This window comes from Suillus fuscotomentosus (assembly GCF_016647785.1).
Source record: "Suillus fuscotomentosus strain FC203 chromosome Unknown F5891scaffold_55, whole genome shotgun sequence".
Classification (NCBI taxonomy): Eukaryota; Fungi; Basidiomycota; class Agaricomycetes; order Boletales; family Suillaceae; genus Suillus; species Suillus fuscotomentosus.
Window position 1 is genome coordinate 323,976 of NW_024539567.1, and position 17,574 is coordinate 341,549.

Sequence of the window (17,574 nt, forward strand, 5' to 3'; positions counted from 1 at the left end):
GACCCCTCCCAACCGCTCAACATGTAGGTAAATGAAAGGTTGAATGAACATGCCGCGAGGCAGTTTTGAGAGAAGTTCCCCTTGCGATCCCGAGCGGCATGCCGATCTTCACCAAAAGGATGGCATGCGATGTGTGTACCGTCAATGGCTCCAATAGCGTCAACAAAGAACGGGAAGAACTTCGGGTTTTTCGTGATTTCGGGGGGAGGAGGGCTATCTACATCGGGCAGGCGGACATATGTCGTATATATCGGTGGCGAGGAGAATGCGAAAAGAACCCGTTTAAAATACCTGAAAGAACATAAGCTTGATACCAGGACAGCAACAATATACGTACTTTGATATTGTCTCGTTGGACCGCTGGAAGCGTTCACCAAGATGGCGAATCGAGAGACCCGTGACAGACGCATAGAGAAATATAGCAAGCTGCTCTTCGAGCAGTACATGCCTGGAATCTCTGCAACCTGCTTGCCGAAGGAGATTGATGAGCACATAGAAAACATGCTTGTGGACCCCAAGCTCGCATCTGATGCGTTCAGGGTGTCCAGTGAGAAGTTCGGTGACCCATGCAGTCCCCGACAAAGTGGAGGTATGATACGGTTCTTTGTCGTAGTAGGTGTTTGAGTAAGCTTCGAGCGCGGTAGTTGTTGCGTTGAGGACTGTAATGACCGTGCGCATAGCATGCATGGCCATCTGCATGATGCATGCCAGATATCTCTTATCACTCTCCTCTGCATCTTGGTCCATCTCCTCTGCCTCCACAAGGTCGTATTCGTCCTCGTTAGCGTCCTCGTCATAATCAGGATCAAGAGGCATTGTATTGATAGTAGGACAAGGCATACGGTAAGCGTTATCGGAGCGTGACATCTTGTTCAAGCTCCGACGATTAGCAAAGCCAGAACCAAATTCTAACTTGCACAAATAACGCAAATAATGGTGGCCGAACAGACTCTAAGGCAGCTGGAGGTGCGAGCGCCACCAAACGGAGATTCCAGACGACGTGTCAACGTCGGCTATCTTTTTTCATTCCTTTAGTATATGTTTTCATCAAAAGGCCAGCTGGCGCACTCACCATATAAAAGCAGCCATCCACCATCGAAACATCTCAGATTCGTAATCCGAATACTGAGATGTAAGTCTTCTAATGTAACGTTTGAGTACAAGTACTAACATATACCGTAGCTTACCTGTCTAGGTAAAAACACTTGTCAATAAAGAGATTCGTAATCCGAATACTGAGATCTTACCTGTCTAGCCTCGCCCTGCTATACTCTCAATACTGAACGCAAGTTGAAAGAAGGCATTCGACCTGTGGCGACTCCCTCTCCTGAAGAAGTTAGCGCCGCCAAGCGGAAAGTTCAATATCGCGAGGACCTTTTTCACTTTGCAGTAGCCGGGGTGGCAGGAGCAGGGAAATCATCTCTCATCAATGCCTTTTGCGGTTTACGCAATAAGGACCTCAGATCTGCTGCCACTGGTGTCACCGAGACAACGCTAGCCATGGCTAGAATCCCTCACCCCGACGCGGAATACCCCCTTGTCTGGTACGATATCCCAGGTGCAGGCACGCTCAAAATCTCAGATTGGCAGCACTTCAATGCCCAAGGACTCTACGTCTTCAACTGCATCATCATCCTGTTCGACAATCGCTTCACTATGACCGACATTGCCATCCTCACCAACTGCAGGCGTTTCCGGATCCCCACGTATATCGTGCGCTCTAAGGCAGATCAACACATTTCTAATATCATGGACGATATGGCGAACGATAGCGATGACGATGACGGTGATGAGAGCGAGGATAAGAAGAAGAAGCTTTACCAGGCTGCACGGCAGCAGTTCATTCAGCAGACGCGTAAGAGCGTGAAAGACAACCTTGAGGATGCGAACATTCCGGACCAAAAGGTTTACATCGTTTCAAATAAAACGATGATCGGTGTCGTGAAGAGCAAGCAGGCAGTGAAGGTCATCGACGAGATCGAGTTGTTGAACGATTTGATTCAAGAAACCCAGACTAGGCGAGCACGTCGTGATGCCGAAGTGGACATTATTATGAATGAGAAGTGGTGGCTGATGATAGAGATCTTCAAGTCATTATATTGCTTCCTTCGGGCTCTTACCAATGCTGATGTTGATCCGTTCTCGCCATGACCATACCGCTTGTGACCGATCTTGACCGCAGATTTGCACATACAGTACCTTCTTCCCATGTTTCTTCCTCTGTGCTGATATTATTACTCCTCCGCGTGTTCTTACTACCGCTTACTAATGGCTACTATAGGTTCGATGGTCAGAGATTTGCCAGTAACCCGGTGAGGGAGCTCAAGACTCGGGAGATCCGGTAATGTGATTGTATGCCGGCGTTGTTCCAGGATCCGACGAAGCCCTTCCTCATTCAAGTCCATTCGTCTAATCAAACCTCCTTCAGATGGTAACTCCATACGCCCTAACAACGAGGAGGATTGGGGGCTTAAGGTGTGTGGTCCAAATGATCGAGTATAATGGTTCTACTTTAACATTCAGGTGAACTTAGGCACTGGGGGACTATTATCGTCTCGGTCGACTGTGTAATGTGTTAGATGATACCTAGCCTGAGCAGTGTTCTAACTATAGTACACCTTCCTGCAGCACGGCCTCCTATCAGGATCATCAACGATTCATCGTGGCCATTCAGAATACGCTATATCTTCTCTGCGACAGTCGCAAACTTCATCGATATTTGGCTATCCTTCACGGAGCACCCATCAGGTGACAGTGCTCTCTTTGGTGCCTGGCAGCATTCTGTTCACGCATCAAGTCCTTTTTAATGTCTTTTTGTTCTTCACTACTATAGTACTCCTATTATGTCTACTGCGGCCCCGCCCGGTACTGCATATAAGTATGCTACTACAATATCTTGCAGAGATCTGATAGGTAGACTACAGACAGGGCAGTATCTATCTGGTAGTGAATCTGACGGACCGTCACGGACGGACGTTGTACTGACAACCCAACGTCGCGGTCAATAGCTGATACATATCACACACACCACATACCATGTTAACGTGTTTAATTTCCATGTACATTTTGGTCATATACAATCATTCAATACACGATCTCGTAACTCATTCCCTACGTTCATGCACAGAACGTCCTCCGTTCATCTAATTCCGTTCTATGACTTCATTGCCTTCAGGTCACACTTCACGCGAACCCATAGCCCTGGGTTAGCCGCATTCCGTCGTTCTCTTGGTCTGCACGCGGGACAATATAAAATGCCTCAAATTGTATTCTATGGTCTAAGATCTGTTATTCGTTCTCGATTGAAATCCACAAAACTTACTCTAAGCACTACTATTAGCTGATTTTCTTTTCAAAACATACGCATATCAGTAAGTTTTCTCGGCTCAAGAGATGGGAGCATCATGCGACCTCGTTATTAGCAGGGCCACGCATTACCATTGTCGAACAGATGGGATCTTATGCAAGTCGACCAGAAGAGCCCAATCTATCCCTCGAGGAGATGGAAGTGCGCCAGGACGCAGAGGCAGCTGCTGCGTATTCCCAGAAGGATGCTGAGGCTGCCAGAGAGGAAATCGCCGAGCTCAACAGGTTGAATCAAAAATTACAGGAAGAGGCCGAGGCAGCTTTTCAAGCTGCAGCGGCCACAAAGGATCAGGTCCGAAAGGAAATAGAAGCAATGGCCAAAGCCGAACGTGCTGCCAATGAAGCTCGCTTACGGGCGGAAGCTGCTGCTCGTACTGCCAGTGAAGAAACAAAACAGAGAGCAGTTGAAGCAGAGGAGGAGCTTAAGCGAACAGCCGCTGTCCAAGAACAAGCCAAACGAGATGTCCAGGCTGCCCAGGAGCAGGCAAAGAGACTGCAGGAGGCTGTTGATGAGGAGAGGAGGAGGGCAGCTGCCGTCCAGGAGGCGGCCAATGTGTCTAATAAAGTGGCAGAAGAGCAAGTAAAGGCGGCCAATGCTGCCAAGGAGGAGGCTGAACGCAAGTTGAAAGAAAGCATTGAGGCTCTGGTGACTCCCACGCCTGAAGAACAAGCCAGACGAGACGCCCAGGCTGCCCAGGAGCAGGCCAGGAAGGCACTGCAGGAGTCGTGCCACCATCAGTAGACTGAGGAAATCCCGAGAAACCGCATCAGTATAATTCTGTTGAGCGAAGAGTCAAATCAATGTGCACATGTTTAAATTTGTCTGACTGCAAAATTACAAAAGTTGAACGTGAACTTGTGCCTCAGAAACGTCCTTCGAAGATCACCTCCAAGCGGAGTTTAAACTTTGCTCGATGGCCAGCCTGGCTGCCTGAGGCCGCCAATCAATCCCACCAATGCGCCCCCCACCGTCTAACATCTCACTAGGTTTATGGTCCGCCTCAACTCTTCCCGCCACTCTCCTTGCCCACACATCTCTTTGCCCGCCCCTCTCCTTACCCGCTTATGGATGTGAGGCTAGATGATGTCCCTTGAGGAGGATGGCACATCGCAAGAACCCGGCCAGATCGATATATTACATAGCAACGAGCTCACTATGTTACTGCATGGTCACAAGAAGACTCTCAACGTCCATGGAAGTAAGTCCTTGGTGCCGATGCAGACAGTGAGCAAGTGCGAGAAACAATGACGGACACAGGAATATCTATACTCTGGTTGGAGATGCCGATGGGCCTACCGATGTTCTGGACTCTGTCCCAGACCGGCCATTTCAGAGATGTCCTCAGTAAGCATTATCGTTCGTATTCATGGAGCACTTCAGCATACCAGCACGTGGCCACGCACACTAAGTCTCCCTAGATTTAAAAGTTCGCATACTTGTCTTGCACCGATACGCACATTCCGTCGTAAGCATCTGTTATTTACTTAATGTCAAGAAACTTGTTTACAAAGCTATCCGGCTGATTTGGATTGCCAGTATTGCATCTCAAAATGCAAATCATGGGCATCGTGGCAGTCATCGCAACCTCATTATCGATGACGTTACCTTTCTTACTGCCATCCTTCGCCGAAATCCCACTGTGTACTGGACGAGCTACAGCGGGAATTACGTGCACACCGTGTTGCGTATCCACACATACACTTCCCGGCACCTACTTCCAAGATAGCTTCGGGCCCGGAAACGCTGATATTCGGTGATGAAGCTGCGAAAGATGAAAGGACATAGGTTCGTCCATCGGAGCCGATGTTCGGAAATTGATCCCAAACCTCGTCGCTCACATTCCTAACCCTTAACTCTTTCCATAGAATACCACATATGTGCGTGAATATAATATAATTGTCTCTCACTTAAAAATTCAATCACTTGATTACAAGGGTTGGGTCTGCTGACTCGGAGGGTTAGGAATGACGAGGTTCAAGACTGCTTGTAGATAATTTATTGTTCTTCATTCAAGTCCATTTCGTCTGAGCCTCAAGCTTCCTTCTTCTGGTAACTCCAAACGCCAGCAACGAAGATGATTGCAGGCTTGTGTGGCCCAGACGATTGAACGTTGAACCCTGTCTTAATTGTGAGGTACACATACATTCGTCGTTCATCTGATCATGACCAGATCTGGTAATTCATTCCCAACTTTCATGCGCAGAACGTCTTCCATTCGATTCCACAACTTCGTTTCCTCCAGGTCACGCTTTATGCCATCCTCCGGATGGAGAACAACCCATAGCCCTGGGTAATCTATGATCAGCGCTTGGCCGCATTCAGTCGTTCTCTTGGTCTGCATGTGGGACAATATGAAGGCAGACATTATATTCTATAGTCTAAGATCGGCTCTTCGTTCCTACAGGACTTACTCTGAACAACGCTGTCAGTCGATTTTTCTTTTCAAAGCATACGCACACCAGTAAGTTTTCTCAGCTCGAGAGATGAGAGCATCATGCGACGTGACTATTAACAGGGCCACGCATTACCATTGTCGAGCAAACCCAGAGATGTGTTTTACGGAGCCAGACGAGCCCAATCCAGCCTTCGAGGAGATAGAAATGCGCCAAAAGGCAGAGGCTGAGGCAGAGCAAGCCCGACAGGATGCTAAGGCTGCCGAAGAACGAATCGCTGAGCTCAACAGGTTGAATAAAAAAATACAGGAAGAGGCTAAGGCGGCTGAGCAAGCCGCTAAGGAAGCCGCGGCAGCCTCAGAGGCTCAGGCCCATAGGGAAAGGGAGGCGATGGCCGAGGCCAAACGTGCTGCCGACGAAGCTCGCTCACAGGCGGAAGCTGCTGCTCGTACTACCAGTGAGGAAGCAAAAAAGCAAGCGGCGCAAGCAGAGGAGGAGCGTAAGCGAACTGCCGCTGTACAAGAGCAAGCCAGACGAGACGCCCAGGCTGCCCAGGAGCGGGCCAAGAGACTACAGGAGGCTGCTGATGAGGAGAAGAGGAAAGCGGCTGCCGCCCAGGAGGCGGCCAACGTGTCGAAGAAAGCGGCAGAGGAGCAAGTGAAGGTAGCCAATGCTGCCAGAGAGGAGGCTGAACGCAAGTTGAAAGAGGGCATTCAACCTGTGGTGACTCCCACACCTGAAGAAGTTAGCGCCGCCAAGCAGAGAGTACAATATCGCGAGGACCTGTTCCACATCGCAATAGCCGGGATAGCAGGAGGAGGGAAATCATCTCTCATTAATGCCTTCCGCGGTTTGCGTAATAAGGACATCGGAGCTGCTGCCACTGGCGTCACCGAGACAACGCTAGTCATGGATAGATACCCTCACCCTAATGCGGAATACCCTCTTGTCTTGTACGATTTCCCGGGCGCTGGCACGCTCAAAATCCCAGATTGGCAGTACTTCAACGACCAAGGACTTTACGTCTTTGACAGCATCATCGTCCTGTTCGACAATCGCTTCACCATGACCGACATCGCCATCCTCACCAACTGCAGACGTTTCAAGATCCCAACGTATATCGTGCGCTCTAAAGCGGATCAGCACATCCGCAACATTATGGAAGATATGGGGTATGACAGCGACGATGATAGCAGCAAGGTCAAGAAGCTCCACCAGGCTGCACGACAGCAGTTCATTCAGCAGACGCGCCAGAGCGTGAAAGACAACCTACAGAATGCCAATATACCTGACCAACGGGTTTACATCGTTTCGAATAAAACGATGCTCGATGTCGCGTCGAATACAACGATATTCGATGTTCTGGCAAGAAAGCAGCCGAAGACCATCGATGAGATTGAGTTGTTGAGCGACATGATCCGAGAAGCCCAAATCAGGCGAGGACACCGTGACTGAGGCGCGACTATCACGAATGAGTAGTCGGTGGTGATATAGTTCTTCCTTCGGACTCTTACTGATACTTCTCGTTCTTGACATGATCATACCGTTCGCGACCGAGCTTGATTCCAGACGTGCAGATTTGGTTCTTTCTATGTTTCTTCCTCTGTGCTGATGTTGTTACTTCTCCTCGTGTTCTTACTGCTTGCGAGCGACTGATTTCCATCCGACTGAATACAAAGGATTTGCAATTGAGATTTCTAGTAGAAACCTAGATCTACAGGACGAAAGGTATCGCATTCTGATGCGACGCGATCCAGTGTCTCCGACATGCGTGGGATGAATCTGTGAACGTGACCTCGTAAGCGTATTAGTGATGGCGTCGAGCGTCCATTCTGGGTTTGTACCACGAGGGTGCCTTTTGGCAGGCTCAAGGGTGGTATCCAGGCTGTCACCTTCCTGAAGCTCATCATGGGGATCCTTGCGGAAACAATAAAGTTGCACGGTAAATGGAACATTGGGAGAACTAGGATTTCTCGTAAGGAAAGGCTGAGTTAGAACTGCGAAGTCTTGCGTACCTGCTCGACGGAGCTGAGGGAATAATGCGATCTCCAACCGCGAAATCAATGGTAAGTATACCTGGTCGAGTAAGACCCTGGCGCCCGAACCAGGTTTTGGGTATAGAGAGGTTGGAATTTTCAGTGACGACGAAGGATAGGAGTCGACAGAAGAGCATGTTGCTATATTCTGAGGATCTGCGGGAGACGGTCCTGAGTGATGTGCTAAAGATATCGCCATCACGACGTCTTCTACAGGAAGTGACAATGATGAGCCATCTGATGTGGAACAGAGGCAGGTGCGGATGCTTGAACATTTGCCGAGTTTGGGTCGTGCGATGATAGAGCTTCGTCATGCTCCATGATTTGTTTGACTAGAAGTGTGACGTCCTTGACAGAGCAATATTGTCTAGAATCCTGAACGGGTGAGAAGGCCTTGTGGTCAATTGGCAAATCTACCAAAATGTAGCTTCGCTATCCTTCCGTGACCCGATAGATAACGTGTCTGAATCTAGCCAAACACGCGTAGTCCGAGTGGATTCGCCGTGTTTCTCCATGCAGCGTTTTAAGTCCTCCTTGTTGATGTGTGAATCAACAGCGCCAACTCGGGGGTTCTTCGGTGGGTGCAAGGCAAGGGCATTGATTTGAAGTTTCATATATCTAGATTACTGTAGAAACTCGCAGCAATGATCATCGGTGAGCATGGCTGCACACGCTGTGATGTCGATAGTTGTCGAAGAGTCTTGAGATTTGGCAGACATAAGAAGAACAGGCGCTAGCAGTTGCCTGCACCTCTCTACAGCAGGTGCAGATCCACCAAATATTGTGTGTAGTTGTTGACTCCGGCGCGGTAGGGGTTTGTGCAGCATGTCAAAACGGGCGTTGCTATTTTGAAGCGGCCGTGACGTGGCGTGACGCGCATGTGACGCGGCACTAACGAGTCTTGACGCGGCCACTGACGCGCCTTTCCTATATGTTCTACATTCGACTTCCATATCAAGTTCACGACCGTTCCTTTGTTATTTTATCTGCCATAGAGACATGTACAACTAGGTACATAAGCCAATGACTATTTTCTTTTCCTCCCTCTCTGGACCCTTCGAGCCTATGGAGCACATCGACGTTTAACGGGCGGACATTCTTCAGCCGGCGGAGAAGGAGCTACAGTTTCGGATAACTTGTCTGCAGACTCCAAAGATGTAGCATCGGAGTTATCACTGAATAAGGGGCCGTGCTGTCAATCCCATAAGTTAGATATCTATCGAACGGAGCAGGTAATGTCTTCGTCACTTCAAGTTCACTCTCACTATAATCTCTTCCAGAAACCCATTCACCAGGAATTCCGAGATGCACATTCCATCGCCTGTGATGTTGCCCAGCATCCAAACCCTACTGCTAGTTGCATGCAGGTCCTGCTTCTTCGGAATCCTCGAACATCCTTGCTTCTAGTGCGGTCAGACACTCGAGGTCGACGTCAGCCACGGAGCTGTTGGTAGGATAGATTATCATGAGATCAGCACAAGCCATCTTTAACAGCATGATATCATTCCATTCTCTTTCGAGCTTTGAGGCGTTTTTCGAAATCACTGGCCTTTCGATGAGCGACAACGAGAGTGAAAGCATGCACCAAAGGCATGCCACCAAGTCATTTTTCGACTTAACCGGAAGCACCAGGAACATTCTCCGAGAACCAACGTGCAATTTTGGCATACTCATGAGATGAGATGTCACCACAAAACGGTGAGGATTCAAAGTGTTTGGAATAACCTATGAAGCTGTTTGAACATGATCTGTACCCTAGGATTTGTTACAGTGCCGCGTCACAGGCGCGGCAGGACCGTGTCAATTTCACCTGGCCCTGTCAAAACCTGTGGTCAACAGGCTAATCACCCCAGCTCCGAATGCAGATACGGTAACAATCTACCGCTCGACTTTTTCGCTAGGAGAGTCTGGGACGAAAAGTTGAGGGTAATCCTTGTTGGTCGCAGACTAAGTTCAATTGGTTGGCACATGTAACGCAAGTATCGTGACCAATTTTTTTAATTTGCCAGTAACCGAAGGTTGAGATCCGGTAATGTGATTGAGACCCGTGTTCCAGGGCCCATTCAATTCCTGCTTGAATTCAGATGTGTAACTCCACACGCCCTAACAACGAGGAGGATTGCGGGCTTAAGGTGTGTGATCTAGACGATCGAGTATAATGGTCGTACTTTAACACCTTCCTCTTGATGAAGGCACCTGGGGGCATGATTGTCGTCTCGGTCGATTGCGATTTCCTGCTGATGATGATCTACGCTGAGCGCTCGCAGAATTTATGTTTTGGGACGACGGAGCTTGAAGCTGAAATGTGTTAGATGAAACCTAGCCTCAGCGGCGGTGTTCTAGCCATAGTACATCCTCCTGCAGCGCCTCCTATCAGGATCATCGACGATTCATTGTGGCCATCTAGGGTGCACTATATCTCCTCTGCGACAGTCGGAAACCTGATTGATATCTACTCGCTCTCGGCAGTATCTCGCCCACTTATCAAAATGTCATACGTTAAAAATTGCCACATATCGTGTGACCTTATGTCTTAATCGTAAGGTACACATACATTCGTCGTTCAATTTGATCAGATCTGGTAACTCACTCTCAACTTCCATGCACAGAACTTCTTCCATTCCATTCCACGACTTCATTGCCTCCAAGTCACACTTCGTGCAATCCTCCAAATGTGGGACAACCCAAAGCCCTGGGTAACTTATGCTCAGCGCTTGGCCGCATTCAGTCGTCTACATGCGGGGCAATATAAAACGCCTCAAGGCAGACATGATATTCTATAGTTTAAGACTCGGATCGGCTCTTCGTCCCTACAGGACTTACTCTGAACAGCGCTGTTAGCCAATTTTTCATTCCAAAGCATACGCATACTAGTAAGTTTTGCTAGTTCAAGGGATGAAAACATCATTCAACGTCACCATTAACAGGGTCACACATTTCTATAATTGAGCAAACTCAAAGATGGGATGTTCCAAGCGGCCAAAAGGGCCCAATCCAGCAGACGAGGAGATAAAAAAGCGCCGGGATGCAGAGGCAGCTGCTGAGCAAGCACGAAAGGATGTTAAGGCTGCCGAAGAACGAATCGCTGAGCTCAACAGGCAGAATAAAAAAACACAGGAAGAGGCTAAGGTGGCTCGCCAGGCCGCTGAGAAAGCTGCGGCAGCCTCACTCGCTCAGGCCCGTAAGGAAAAGGAGGCGATGGCCGAGGCCAAACGTGCTGCCGACGAAGCTCGCTTACGGGCAGAAGCTGCTGCTCGTACCGCCAGCGAGGAAGCAAAGAAGAAAGCAGTGGAAGCAGAGGAGGAGCGTAAGCGAACTGCCGCTGTACAAGAGCAAGCCAGACGAGACGCCCAGGCTGCCCAGGAGCGAGCCAAGAAACTACAGGAGGCTGCCGATGAGGAGAAGAAGAAGGCGGCTGCCGCCCAGGAGGCGGCCAACGTGTCGAAGAAAGCGGCAGAGGAGCAAGTGAAGGTAGCCAATGTTGCCAGAGAGGAGGCTGAACGCAAGTTGAAAGAGGGCATTCAACCTGTGGTGACTCCCACACCTGAAGAAGTTAGCGCCGCCAAGCGGAGAGTGCAATATCGCGAGGACCTGTTCCACATCGCAATAGCCGGGATAGCAGGAGGAGGGAAATCATCTCTCATTAATGCCTTCCGCGGTTTGCGTAATAAGGACATCGGAGCTGCTGCCACTGGCGTCACCGAGACAACGCTAGTCATGGCTAGATACCCTCACCCTAATGCGGAATATCCTCTTGTCTTGTACGATTTCCCGGGCGCTGGCACGCTCAAAATCCCAGACTGGCAGTACTTCAACGACCAAGGACTTTACGTCTTTGACAGCATCATCGTCCTGTTCGACAATCGCTTCACCATGACCGACATCGCCATCCTCACCAACTGCAGACGTTTCAAGATCCCAACGTATATCGTACGCTCTAAAGCGGATCAGCACATCCGCAACATTATGGAAGATATGGGGTATGACAGCGACGATGATAGCAGCAAGGTCAAGAAGCTCCACCAGGCTGCACGACAGCAGTTCATTCAGCAGACGCGCCAGAGCGTGAAAGACAACCTACAGAATGCCAATATACCTGACCAACGGGTTTACATCGTTTCGAATAAAACGATGCTCGATGTCGCGTCGAATACAACGATATTCGATGTTCTGGCAAGAAAGCAGCCGAAGACCATCGATGAGATTGAGTTGTTGAGCGACATGATCCGAGAAGCCCAAATCAGGCGAGGACACCGTGACTGAGGCGCGACTATCACGAATGAGTAGTCGGTGGTGATATAGTTCTTCCTTCGGACTCTTACTGATACTTCTCGTTCTTGACATGATCATACCGTTCGCGACCGAGCTTGATTCCAGACGTGCAGATTTGGTTCTTTCTATGTTTCTTCCTCTGTGCTGATGTTGTTACTTCTCCTCATGTTCTTACTGCTTGCGAGCGACTGATTTCCATCCGACTGAATACAAAGGATTTGCAATTGAGATTTCTAGTAGAAACCTAGATCTACAGGACGAAAGGTATCGCATTCTGATGCGACGCGATCCAGTGTCTCCGACATGCGTGGGATGAATCTGACCTCGTGCAGATCAAGGGAATCAGTGCGAGTGTCCATTGATCGATCTGGGATAGGGGTTGGCTGGAAATGCCCCTCTTCGTTGTGACCTGGCGTGAATCCACAGCACTCATTCTGAATCAACACCATCAGATTTAATTTTCGAATCACACCATATACATTTCAGTAAGCTTCTTCAGCTCGAGAGATAGAAGCCATCGTACGACATGACAATTAACAGGATTCTTTATCAATCAAGAATGGGAGCGACTCCATCCCTCATCGAAAGAGAAGCACGTCTACACGCAGAAGCCGTGGCTGAGCAGGCTCGGAAGGATGTAGAACTTGCGCAGGCTGCGTTAATAAAGATCATCCAGGCCAATCAAAAATCACAGCAAAAGGCTGCGGAGGCCCAGCTCGCCGCACAGGCACAGGTATACAAGGAGATGGTAGCGACGTTGCAGGCTGAGCGGGCTTCTAGGGAAGCCGTGCAGGTACAAACTCACAAGGAAATGATAGCGGTGGTCCAGGCGGAATGTGCTGCTATTCAAAAACGAGCGAACATGGACATTCAGTCTGCTCAGGAGCAGGTCGAGAAATCACAAGAGAGGGATGCAACTGCTGACCAGGAGGCGACCGACGCATTGGCGGAAGAGCGAGTAAAGATGGCTAATGCTGCCAAGGAGGAGGCTGAACGCAGTTTGAAAGAAGGCATTCAACCTGTGGTGACTCCTACACCTGAAGAAATCAGCGCCGCCAGGCGGAGAGCACGATATCACGAGCACCTTTTCCACATCGCGGTAACCGGGGTGGCAGGAGGAGGGAAATCATCTCTCATCAATGCCTTCCGTGGTTTGCGTAATAAGGACACCGGATCTGCTGCTACTGGTGTCACCGAGACAATGCTGGTCACGGCCAGATACGCCAGCCCCAACATGGAACAAGCATATGCTTGGTACGACATCCCGGGCGCAGACACACTCAAAATCCCAGACTGGCAGTATTTCACTGCCCAAGAACTTTATGCCTTTGATGGCATCATCGTGCTATTCGACAATCACTTCACCATGACCGACATCGCCATCCTCGCGAACTGCAGGCGTTTCGAAATCTCCACGTATATCGTGCGCTCCAAGGCAGATCAGCACATCCGTAACATCATGGACGATATGGGGTATGAGAGTGAGGACCGGAAGAAGACGCTTTACCAGGCTGCACAGGAGCAGTTCATTCAACAGACGCGCCAGAGCGTGAAAAACAACCTGGAAAGTGCCCATATGCCTGATCAGAGGGTTTACATCGTCTCGAATAAAACGATGCTCGATGTCGTAAAGGAAAAGCAGCCGGAGAACATCATCCACGAGGTTGAGTTGTTGAACGATTTGGAATGGTCAAGGACTGGCCCGGGTGAAGAATATGTTGCAGTCTGTTGAGGGGAGTAACAGATTTCCAAATTTGTCTAGTTCATTAGAATTCATTTTATTTGAACTTGGAATCCGCTACATTCTTCTATGCACAGACGCGCCTTACACGCCGGACTACCGTGTTCGCGGTAGTTGATAGGAGACGCTGTGTGCTTCGAAAGAAGTTACTCTCATGATCGTCGTCAGATGTTTTCAAGTAATATGACAAGGCCTGTGCACTAGGGTTCGTATTCTGTTCAATCACTTCATCGCCACTGTTACCCTTGTCGGACCCTCGAGGCTGCTGTACGTATGTGATATTTAAGTCAGCCGAGACATCCCCAGACACCCCATCTCAAACGGCATTCTCATAGAGACCTACATTGTCAATCAATTCAGGTCAGTAATCGGCTCCGACTCTATTTAACTTTGTCACAATCCATGTTTGTTAACGTCCTGTTAGTGCCACAGACCAACCGACGAAATCTTCATCTACAACCCTCATAGTTCTAATCATGGGCGGGGGACACTCACGCCACGAGCCAGACTGGGGAGCAATCCGTGCACAACAAGAAGCTGAGGCTCGCGCTCGCGCCGCAGCTGAGGCTGCTCGTCAAGAAGCAGAACGTGCCGCCCAGGCAGCCCGTGCAGAGGCCGAACGGCTCAAGCGCGAGGCAGAACAAGCACGAAGGCGCTTTGAGGCAGAACAAGCAGAGGCAGCTAGAAGAGCGCAAGCTGCTCGTGAAGAGGCCGAACGACAGCGCCGCGAGAGAGAGCAAGCCGAGCAGGCAGCACGTGCTGCTCGCGAGGCCGCAGAAGCATGGGCTCGCGAAGAAAGACAGCGTGCCGAACGACTGGCGCGAGAGGCTGAAGAAGAGAGGTGCAGACAACGAGCTGCCCAGGAAGCTGCTAGGCAAGCTGCCATTGCTGCACAGCAAGAACATGAGCGGCAACAGAGAGCCAGGGAAGAGGAAAACAGGAGACTCCAGGCCGAGAAGGAAGCAGCTGAGCGCGCCGCACAAAGAGCTGCTGAAGAAGCCAGGCAAGCTCAAGCTGCGAGAGAGGAAGCTGAGAGACAATTGCAAGATGGCACCCGACCTGTGGTCACGCCCACCCCCGAAGAATATTCTGCTTTCAGAGCCAAGATGCAGCATACCGAGGGTTTCTTCCATGTTGCTGTCAGCGGGATTGCCGGTAGCGGCAAGTCGTCGCTGGTAAACGGGTTCCGGGGCAAGCATAATATGGATCTTGATGCTGCCGCGGTCGGCGTGAACGAGACCACTCTCGTGGTGGCCAGATACCCAGACCCAAACCCATCCAGCCGCTTCGTCTGGTACGATGTTCCCGGAGCGGGTACCTTGAAAGTCCCCGATTGGAAATACTTCAATGATCAGGGGCTCTTCGTCTTCGACTGTATCATCGTCGTGGTCAACAACCGTTTCACTGCCACTGACGTCGCTATCCTTTCCAACGCTAGGCGCTTTGGCATTCCCGCTTTCATTGTCCGCTCTAAAGCGGATCAGCACATCAGGAACCTCATGAAAGATATAGGCTATAATAGTGACGATGAAGGCGGAAACAAGGCTAGTTACTTTGCGCGGGCGCGTGACCAATACGTGGCAGAAAGTATCCGTAGCATCAGGACTAACCTCCAAGAGGCGAACATACCTGATCAACCAGTATATCTCGTGTCGAACGTTGCTCTACAAGCAACTGTTACCGGCAAGACACCGAAGAAGATGCTGGATGAGGTCAAACTGCTCACAGATTTGGCGAGCACGGCTCAGCGACACGTATAGGTGTTATGATACGATTTAGACTCGGTTTGGATCTACAGATGCTTTTCTACTTTCTGTCGTATGAATCCGTAATATACATGCTCTCAGTCTTTGTGTATTTCAGTCGTGGCAGTATAAGATGTCACGATCGCGCTGTTGTTATGTTGTCATCAAACGCATAAATATTCGTAGTATACGGCAAACAGGACCCTCAACAACGACACGATCTCTTCAACTACACAATACGGGACTCAGTTGCCCGTCACCTATATCGCTCGATCTCATTCCTCGATCTCGACGTCGTTCTCATCCGAATCACTTGAATAAACCTCTGATTCGTCCTCCTCTGTCTGGTGGTAAAGGCCAATTGATTCCATGGCTGACGGTGACCTAAAATTGAGTAGTCCAAGGGTGTCAACTTTCCCCATGGAATCGCAGAACAGCTGTAAAGACCCCATGACATCGATGGGAAACTGGTCCGTGGAGGCAGCCTCAAAGAACCACCGAATTGCAGCTTTGTGGTGCAAGTCTGGCATCCATACATTGTCCTCAATACGATGCCATGCGGTTCCAGCTATGCTCATTTAGTTGATTCCTATCATCAACATACTTGAGCGTTAGGTGTACGCACATGGAAAGGCACAAATGCGGAGGGTCGGGCATTTGTTGCCCCACATTTGAACCATCGTGAAGTCGCATCTGTAATCGGACACAAATGTAAAGCCCGATAGTTCTCGATTGCGTGCGACTTCGATGCGGAATTGACTGAGGGAGCTGAAAAAAGGAAGTGCTAATTCGCATGCTTCGAGAAACTGCACCCATAAACGTCGTGAGCTTTTGAAGCGCAATGACAACTTACAGCTACATTGGCAGGGTCGTGCAGGCCAGGTGCCATTCTAGTGAATGTGAAGCTTTTGATCTTTGGTAGTAAAGTCGCGACATGCATTAAAACTTCAGCATTCCAGTGAGGACGGCACAAATGAAGCTCAGTGAGCGTTGTGGAATATCGAGAAAGGTGCCTGATGAACTGTGGGATCTCTTCGTTGTCGTCCTCAATTTCTGGAGACAAAACAGAACGTAGGGGAGCATCCGGAGAAATTATAAACAGCAGAGATTGGGGAAGGCAGACGGAATTCAGCGAGGAAAGGGATATTCCGCTGAATTCTGACAATGTAATAGATCTAATATCGCTCGGAGATATATGGAGCTCCTGAAGCTGTGGGTGCCTCCTGACGAACGAAGCAAGAGTATGGGGTTCCATTGTAGTGGCAAAGGAATGAAGGTTTGTGAATGCGCAAGCATCAAATGACAGAGATGCTCCGCAGTAAGGAAACATTAACCGGATATTTTCCACATTTATCGCACAGGCCAATGCACGAGACAGCAGTTTGTAAAAGGCGGACAGATAGAGATAAAAGGGTCTGTTGAATTGAACGAGCGTGGTTACACGTATGCGGGTTACAAGAGGCAAACGCTTACCCTCCTGTGAGACTTAGGCGAGAAAATGCTAAACCTGGCCACAGGAGAACTTTACGAACGGAGATAGCAGCAATTTTGTTTGAAATGAGGGCCTTGCAAATTTTTATCGTGTCACCGTTGCCCGCCAGGGCTAGAGACCGATAGAGCCATCGTGTCGCACGAGGTTGGAAACGGTTTGAGACGGTGCATAGGGAGAATAGAGCCCCCTTTGGTAAGAGATGGGTTATTTCATCCAAAAGCTCATCTGGGAGGTCAGTGATGGTGGGCATAATCCTGTATCCAGAAGGTGGAATTGTCATTGTTAAATGCACGCGTGTTGTTTGTTTCTGTTGATTTCTAAAGCCTTTGGCAAACCATTCGAAATTTGGTTGGATCATACATTACCTTCTTTCAAAGGGATATCTGCAATGTTAATTGACCTGCATATGATATTCTGATCATCGGTGTAAATGGATATGGACGAGTAAATTGTTTGGCAATTGTAACGTGGTACTTGACTCTGGCCTCGTGAGTCGTTAACTGAATGGTCTTAAAATCAAAAGTCACG

At 49.4% G+C, this 17,574-nt stretch overlaps 9 protein-coding genes across 9 annotated transcripts; 7 read left to right on the plus strand and 2 right to left on the minus strand.

Annotated features, from left to right (window-relative positions):
- Positions 1-933: 933 nt before the first annotated feature.
- Positions 934-2,151, plus strand: F5891DRAFT_1193076 (P-loop containing nucleoside triphosphate hydrolase protein; the record flags this gene model as incomplete). The annotated part of the gene is made up of 3 exons (XM_041367676.1): positions 934-1,034; positions 1,086-1,132; positions 1,256-2,151. The coding sequence occupies 3 exons, from the start codon at positions 934-936 to the stop codon at positions 2,149-2,151; spliced, it is 1,044 nt and encodes a 347-aa protein (XP_041222064.1).
- Positions 2,152-3,104: 953 nt separating this feature from the next.
- F5891DRAFT_595378 (uncharacterized protein) lies at positions 3,105-4,165 on the plus strand. The gene is made up of 2 exons (XM_041372411.1): positions 3,105-3,371; positions 3,423-4,165. The coding sequence occupies exon 2, from the start codon at positions 3,452-3,454 to the stop codon at positions 4,106-4,108; it is 657 nt and encodes a 218-aa protein (XP_041222065.1). The 5' UTR covers positions 3,105-3,371; positions 3,423-3,451; the 3' UTR covers positions 4,109-4,165.
- A 122-nt stretch (positions 4,166-4,287) lies between these two features.
- Positions 4,288-5,500, plus strand: F5891DRAFT_1054135 (uncharacterized protein). Its single transcript, XM_041362607.1, has 5 exons — positions 4,288-4,565; positions 4,625-4,832; positions 4,904-5,152; positions 5,233-5,244; positions 5,302-5,500. The coding sequence occupies exons 1-3, from the start codon at positions 4,467-4,469 to the stop codon at positions 5,122-5,124; spliced, it is 528 nt and encodes a 175-aa protein (XP_041222066.1). The 5' UTR covers positions 4,288-4,466; the 3' UTR covers positions 5,125-5,152; positions 5,233-5,244; positions 5,302-5,500.
- Positions 5,261-7,480, plus strand: F5891DRAFT_595409 (interferon-inducible GTPase-domain-containing protein). Its single transcript, XM_041372412.1, has 2 exons — positions 5,261-5,828; positions 5,883-7,480. The coding sequence occupies exons 1-2, from the start codon at positions 5,665-5,667 to the stop codon at positions 7,213-7,215; spliced, it is 1,497 nt and encodes a 498-aa protein (XP_041222067.1). The 5' UTR covers positions 5,261-5,664; the 3' UTR covers positions 7,216-7,480.
- Positions 7,396-7,995, minus strand: F5891DRAFT_1193079 (uncharacterized protein; the record flags this gene model as incomplete). Its single annotated transcript, XM_041367677.1, has 1 exon — positions 7,396-7,995. One exon carries the CDS (start codon positions 7,993-7,995, stop codon positions 7,396-7,398), a length of 600 nt encoding a protein of 199 aa, XP_041222068.1.
- Positions 7,996-10,518: 2,523 nt separating this feature from the next.
- Positions 10,519-12,376, plus strand: F5891DRAFT_595437 (interferon-inducible GTPase-domain-containing protein). Its single transcript, XM_041372413.1, has 2 exons — positions 10,519-10,669; positions 10,724-12,376. Exon 2 carries the CDS (start codon positions 10,758-10,760, stop codon positions 12,057-12,059), a length of 1,302 nt encoding a protein of 433 aa, XP_041222069.1. The 5' UTR covers positions 10,519-10,669; positions 10,724-10,757; the 3' UTR covers positions 12,060-12,376.
- Positions 12,377-12,627: 251 nt separating this feature from the next.
- F5891DRAFT_1193081 (interferon-inducible GTPase-domain-containing protein) lies at positions 12,628-13,800 on the plus strand (the record flags this gene model as incomplete). Its single annotated transcript, XM_041367678.1, has 1 exon — positions 12,628-13,800. The coding sequence occupies one exon, from the start codon at positions 12,628-12,630 to the stop codon at positions 13,798-13,800; it is 1,173 nt and encodes a 390-aa protein (XP_041222070.1).
- A 294-nt stretch (positions 13,801-14,094) lies between these two features.
- F5891DRAFT_595457 (interferon-inducible GTPase-domain-containing protein) lies at positions 14,095-15,689 on the plus strand. Its single transcript, XM_041372414.1, has 2 exons — positions 14,095-14,169; positions 14,234-15,689. The coding sequence occupies exon 2, from the start codon at positions 14,286-14,288 to the stop codon at positions 15,567-15,569; it is 1,284 nt and encodes a 427-aa protein (XP_041222071.1). The 5' UTR covers positions 14,095-14,169; positions 14,234-14,285; the 3' UTR covers positions 15,570-15,689.
- A 30-nt stretch (positions 15,690-15,719) lies between these two features.
- On the minus strand, positions 15,720-17,537 carry F5891DRAFT_1054154 (uncharacterized protein). The gene is made up of 5 exons (XM_041362608.1): positions 17,412-17,537; positions 17,028-17,353; positions 16,408-16,969; positions 16,180-16,360; positions 15,720-16,122 (listed from the first exon to the last, which is right to left on the minus strand). Exons 2-5 carry the CDS (start codon positions 17,324-17,326, stop codon positions 15,830-15,832), a joined length of 1,335 nt encoding a protein of 444 aa, XP_041222072.1. The 5' UTR covers positions 17,327-17,353; positions 17,412-17,537; the 3' UTR covers positions 15,720-15,829.
- Positions 17,538-17,574: the final 37 nt, after the last annotated feature.